The following is a 6,532-nucleotide window of genomic DNA, read 5'->3' as shown; positions in this document are numbered from 1 at the left end:
ACATGCATGTTTTTGGACTGTAGGAGGAAACCGGAGTACCCAGAGAAAACCCACGCATGCACAGAGAGAACATGCAAACTCCACCCAGAAAGTGTAAGAGCCTTTTGAGTGAAATAATCAATTGATGAAGTGACAGGTGAGTATGCAGCTTTGACACTTGGGTGGTGGGTGTGTCGATGTGTGCGTGACTGTCACCAGATATAAATGGAGTGCTTTACCAGCGTTCTGGCTTGGTATGGATGAGGAAGTTGGGTGCGCCCGGGGTCGTCATATTTTCTGTTGACCGTGTTATAAAATGCCGTAGTGAGTTATGCCAAGCATTTATCAATTGTTGGGAGCTGGTCAGTCTGTCTCAGTCTGTGTAATGTTTAAAGTATGGACATTTGAAGCAGAATAAACCGATCATTGCATAGAGAAGTGACCTGGAGTGACGTCAGTTTGGCAACGCGTCGGACAGAGATTCCCTGAGTTTAACCCAGTGCGGCCCTCAACATAAGTTTGGGGTGGCTGTGGCTGAGTGGTTAGAGCAGTCGTCCTCCAATGCGAGAGTTGGGGGTTCGAATCCACCAGCAGTCACATGCTGAAGTGTCCCTGGGCAAGACACTGAACCCCTCATACCCTCTGATGTGTGTCCCATCAGTGTATGAATGTGATCTTAAAGCACTGATTAGTCTCATTTGAATGATTTGTTCCATTAGCTTTGTAGAGATCTAGCAGAGTGCTCTATGAATGGGTAAATGAGGACATAGATTGTAGTGTAAAGTGCTTTGAGTATCTTGAAATAAGATAGAAAGGCACTATATAAGTACAGTCCATTTACCATTTACCATTTTGTCACATAATTACTCAGTTCCAACTTTAGCCCTAAACCCTAATCTACATTTTTTTTAAAGATGTTCCACTGTATTAGGACCTGGCTTTAGTCCACATAAGGACAACTGAGCCTAAGTTCAGCTCTTTTAGAAAAGGTCCTAAAATAGTAAATAAAAACAGGTACACACCTCCCTTATTAGCTACCATGGCAACCGCCACATTCTTTCCCTGACAGAATCTTTGCCATTGTTTCAATCATATATAGGACTCCCTCGGCAGCTCTGGTACACTAAGACTTTTAAGATCTTCCTCCAAGCCCATTTTGTGGTAGCGCAACCAAACGGTATGCTGTTACTGAGGCTACAATCATATTTTGGATCAACGCACTGGTGACGAGTACAGAGGCCGGGAACCTGACATGATATATAGCATAGAGGAGAAAGTGCCAGAAGATGAAGACAACATGACATACAAACCAAGATAAGCGGTGTGGATCAATCCAGGGATGACGAGGCCGTGGCCACATTTCATTATCTTAATCTGGGCAAAATTTATGCTAACAGCATGGAGTCCAACATGTGCATCTGACACACCGAGCACATAGATTGTTCCTGTTTTTAACAGCATGGATGCTGTTGCTCTATTTATATATATATATATTTTTTTCTGTTGTTGTTTAATTATCAATTTTAAGAGAGAACACAAAACATGCTTCACTTTTCCTTCAAAAAAGTTGGATGTGCTCAGATTATACAGGCCATACACACCAAACAGAAGACCTACAGTTGTTCTGTTCATAAGAAAACAGGCTGGTAGAAAGACGTATCATAACATTAGGACATGATTTGTATTATCATGGATTTAAATGCAGATAATTTTGATGTTTTGTTAATGACCAGGAAGACAAAAGCAGATGGCAAGGACTGAACATGTCAAGAGAGTTAAAAAGGACTGATTAAAAAAATAAAATGAATCAAAACTGTGCAAATAATTGTGTTTAAAGTACATTTTATTGTATTTCTACCAAATCAAATAATTTCTATTTGTACCTATGATTTTATAGAATTGACGTAAATAAATCCTGTTTGTCTAAACATGCAAAAGTCTTGTACTTACAACACAGCAGCGGTGCCAACGATTCTGAGAACCCATGTTTGGCTTATCGGTATAGTTTTACCATCTGAAGAGGCGTTTTTATTTATTTATTTATTTATGTACAGGAGAATCGTAGAAGTCCATTGATTTAAACCAAACAAAACAAAGAAAACTAATATTTTGCAGCTCATTGTGAGGCATTCAGGTTCCTTGGGAAACAGCCGCCCACCTCCACCATCTGTGGCCATCCATCAAACGCGTTGGTTTTCTCATCATTAGCGACTTGCTGGCAGGTGAGAAGGGAAAGAATCACTTGTTTTAATCATCCTGCTTCCCTTTTTAGTGCGCTTCAAAATAGTCGACACAAATGGAAGGAGTAAAACAGCATCGAAAGGGTTCGCTCACCTTCTCAAAGAGGCTTTTGATTGAAGTCCCAGATCTTCCAGCAAACACCCAGTTGTCTCTGTGTCGAACAGAATGGATCAAACTGCTCCCCATATCCACGAAGATGTCCCTCATTTCTTTTGTCATTCTGCGGCACAAAGGCAGACCGGGTCACGCTTTGTGACTCGTGCTGATCACGTTTTAAATGCTGAAAAGCTACAAATTGGTCTTACTTTGTTGCCGCATTGATAAACGAGGCCACCAGTACGATCTTTCCTGGTTTTATCTCCTTTAAATAAGCCAGGATATCTTCTTTGTCTATTGTCCAAGCAAATGAGAGAAAGAGGGAAAAAAATCTTTAAAGTTTAGATAAAGTTCAAAATGCAAATTTTATTTAAATCAAGCTGTTAACTCTTACTGCCTGCTATCAAGTTGAGAAAGCCAACTTTTTCTATAGCTCCGTTTTCACCTGTTTTTGAACAAAAAAAGAAAAAAAGAAACTTTTTAAAAAATCATCCTGTCAAGTGTGAAAACAGCTAACAGAAACATTGAGCATGAATAAGTAAAATGGTATAGGATATTTTAGTCAAAGTAACATTTTGTGCATTCTGTCTCAAATATATTTTTGTGTTTGTAATGTTGCTCAGCTGTGGTGGCCATCTTGAATTGGACTTAATGCACAGCCATTGATTACATCTGCAGGTTTCATTAACAGTCAGGAAATATTTCAGCAATGGACAGACACATAAATGTGAAAAACACAACAGGCAAGACTGTTTTTAACCTTAGAAATCAACTTTAAACAAAATATTACATTGTTTTCCTATACCAAAATGCAGTGTGAATGCTTATTGCTGAAGAACTTGCTGAAAAAACAGCTGAAATGAGCTAAAAACATGCTGAAATAGCTGAAATTGAAGAGCAAGACTAAGTAACTAGAAGAAAGCAGAAATAACACATATTTGCTGAATTAGGTTTAAATAAGCAGAAATTAGCAAAAGTATTTGTAAATTAGCTAAAAATGTGGAAATTGGCAAAAAAACAAAACAAAAAAAAAATCTAAAAAGGCAGGAAGAAGCCATAAGGAAGTGGAGCAAGCACATTGTGCCCAGTTAGGCTGAAAAAAGCAGAAATGAGCACAAAATGATGGAAATTATCAGAAAAATGCAAAAATTTGCAGAAAACCCCAGCTGAATAGTAGCTAAAGGAGCAAAAAGAAGCTTAAATTACCAGAAGGAAGTGGAGAGAGCACATTTTTTTGCTGAATTAGGCTGAAAAAAGGTTAAATGAGTGCCAAAAATGTGGATTTAGCTGAAAATGCTGCATAACAATAGCTGAATAGTTGCTGAATTAGCAGAAACAGCTGAAACTAACAGAAATAAGGTGAAAGGAGCATAACAAACTGAAATTAGCTGAAATAAATTAGAAAAAGCCCAGAATGTAGTCAACAGAAAGAATCTGAAAGGAGCACAAAGCAGCTGAAATAACAGCTAAAATTAGCTGAAAGTAGCTGAAAAAAGTTTAAATTTGAACAAGCTGAAAGAAGCTGAGCCAGCACAAAAATATGAAAGGAGCAGTAAAAGGTGAAAACAGATCTAAAGATTTGAAGGATGTAAAATGAGCTGCATTCATATCCGAGGAGAATAAAAGTAGCAGAAAAGGCTAAATATTTCAAAATGATAAAGTTGCACCAATACTAAAAGTCCTAGTACCCTTCCCCTGAACGAGCTGAAGCTTTTGATATATGATTTGTTGAAATAGCACAAACATTGTGGAACGAGAAAGATGCTGAAAAACGTACGCAAGAAAAATGGATCACAGTGTGAATGCTTCATAAATGTTTACACAACTAGACAGCATGTAGTTTTTCCAGCTGCAAGTTGTTTTTATTTTTTTACCATTTACAATCACCATGTTCAGTCCTGGTCCCACATTGTTCAAGATGTGACTCATGATGCTGTTGAGACACAGATAAATATGAGCAAATCCACTGCACGGATGTTTCTTTTGCAGTAATTAACCACATTAATTAATACCTACATATGTCCTTCAAAACAGATCTGCGGGCCGACAACGTTAGCAGCTCCGCTTCGAATTCGAAAAGCAAAATGGTCTGGAGGGCAAACCCTGGGGAGGCTGCACTTTGGCTTGAATGAGGTCCAAGCTGAAGAAGTACATCAGAAAGGTAAAAACAAAATTCTAAACCAAAAACAGTGTATCTGTATACCAAACTGGGAAAAGCATTGTTCATTTTTTATAAAACCCTTAAAGAGAAACAAAGATTGTGAAGCTGAGATAACACCAAACGTTCAGCGTTTAACATTCAATAAAAGAAAACAAAAATTCTCTCACCAAGAACCTTTTTCGATTTCTCGTGCGCATCAGCCGAATCCATAAAAAATCTTATGGTGATGAAGAGGAACACAGCAGCAGCAGTAAGAGTCAGAACAGCTGCCAAGAGGAGGAAACAGAGGAAAAAACAGATGAAGACCGGGAGTCAGAGAACCAGAACTAGCAGCTCTGAAGTGAAGTCTACCTCGATCCCTCATGTCTGCAACAAAAAGGAAAGTTTTATTTTCTGTCAGAGAGTCCTTTCAAATGTAATTCATGCGCTCCATAAAAAACATCTCACATCTACAGGAGAGCTTTGATGTCATCTCCGCTCTGAAATTAACAAATAACTATCTCTTGAAGGTCAAGCAGTCGTATCAGCAAAAAGAAAAGACAAGAAATGTGTGTCAGCGCTCTGAGTTACATCAACCAGGATGTGCAGATCATACAAGAACTCTTAACTTTGCACACCCATGGCAAACTTGATTGTCAAGTTCCTTGAATATATAAAAAAAAAAAAAAAAACTGAAACAAAAACCAGAAATCCTGAAGCACAAGCTTTGAACAGGTATGCAAATAAAAAGCAACTGACATGTGAGTAGAGAAAAAGGAGGAGAAAAATGGGGCCAAAGGCCTCATATTTCATATTGCACACATCTATGAAAAAAGGGGGTTAAAGAATCACTGTAGCAGTTGTCAGGGTTTTCTATTTGTATGTAAATTTGAGTAAAACCCATATCTGCATAAAGCAGCTCACGCACATGCAAACCACAAGAGACCCAAAAGAAAGAAGTAAAAAAAACAATCAAAGGATTAAAACCAAAGCTGTAGAAAACACATTTCTTGATAAGAAACTAAAAGCAACATAGAATCAAATGTGAAATTAATTCTGTAAGCTGGAAGCGTGCCTAAAAGGGAAGGAAAGTAACATGTATGCTGGCAGGTAACATATTTAGAACTGCAACATGTCATTCCAGAGGTATTTGGGTTCACGGTTTTTAAAGAAGGCAACACCGTCGATCGAGCAAAAAGCCATTAGTCACACCGAACTAAAGTAATCCTTTAAAGTCGAGGTCAAGCTCCCAGGAGAACCTGAGCTTGACGTAAACTGGAATCACCTGTTTGGACAAACAGGGCAGGCTGGGTGTGTTTTAAAAATATATTCACCTTCAAATTCTTTTGCATGTTTACAGTAAGTGTTTTCACGTGGCACAATGTTTTCTGCCTTTACGATGATTCATATGAAAATGTGTAGCTTCTCTACAACTTATGGTACCGTAATTTCTGGACTATAAGCCACTACTTTTTCACATGTTTTGAACACCGCGACTTATACAATGCTATGGCTAATTTATTCAATTCAATTCAGTTTATTTTTATAGCGCCAAGTCACAAGAGAAGTCGTCTCAGGCCACTGAACAGAATTATGGATATTTAAAAAAAAAAAATTTTGGACGGGGTAACGAGTTTCATGCTGCCAAAAGGTTCAGCTTCGTCACACCCGACATTCTCATAGCTGCCCAATACACATCTCTCTTTTGGGAGGAGGGGGTCCTCATCAGTGTTGCCAGATTGGGCGGTTTTCATGCTGATTTTGCACGTAAAAATTGCCTTGGGCGGGTGGGGATAATTTGGACGGATTTCAAGTCAGATCGGTGGTTTTTGAGTTAACTTATTAAACACATTTCAAACAATCATTCATCATTATTTCATAGCAAAGCTCCACTGACCTTTCTCCATCACTGATTGGCTATTGTCATCTACCAGGTCGTTCACAACAGAGAACTGGTGAGGCAGTTTTAGTGGACACCTCGTTGAGTGGGCTGGCCCGTTGCAGCGGTATGTCGGAGCGGCCGCCATATTGGATGTGGCAAAATTGCCCGTCAACTGACTGAACTTCATAAAGCAC

The 6,532-nt window shown here is 38.7% G+C and overlaps 1 protein-coding gene across 1 annotated transcript; it reads right to left on the bottom strand.

Moving 5' to 3' along the window:
- Positions 1 to 2,095: 2,095 nt before the first annotated feature.
- Positions 2,096 to 6,483, bottom strand: si:dkeyp-67f1.2 (uncharacterized protein LOC556106 homolog). Its single transcript, XM_037679792.1, has 8 exons — positions 6,354 to 6,483; positions 4,645 to 4,743; positions 4,333 to 4,456; positions 4,191 to 4,249; positions 2,711 to 2,761; positions 2,526 to 2,610; positions 2,314 to 2,440; positions 2,096 to 2,194 (listed from the first exon to the last, which is right to left on the bottom strand). The coding sequence occupies exons 1-8, from the start codon at positions 6,481 to 6,483 to the stop codon at positions 2,096 to 2,098; spliced, it is 774 nt and encodes a 257-aa protein (XP_037535720.1).
- Positions 6,484 to 6,532: the final 49 nt, after the last annotated feature.

Source organism: Nematolebias whitei, chromosome 7, assembly GCF_014905685.2.
Source record: "Nematolebias whitei isolate Nwh7 chromosome 7, NemWhi1, whole genome shotgun sequence".
Lineage (NCBI taxonomy): Eukaryota > Metazoa > Chordata > Actinopteri > Cyprinodontiformes > Rivulidae > Nematolebias > Nematolebias whitei.
This window is presented reverse-complemented; position numbering and strand designations above follow the sequence as displayed.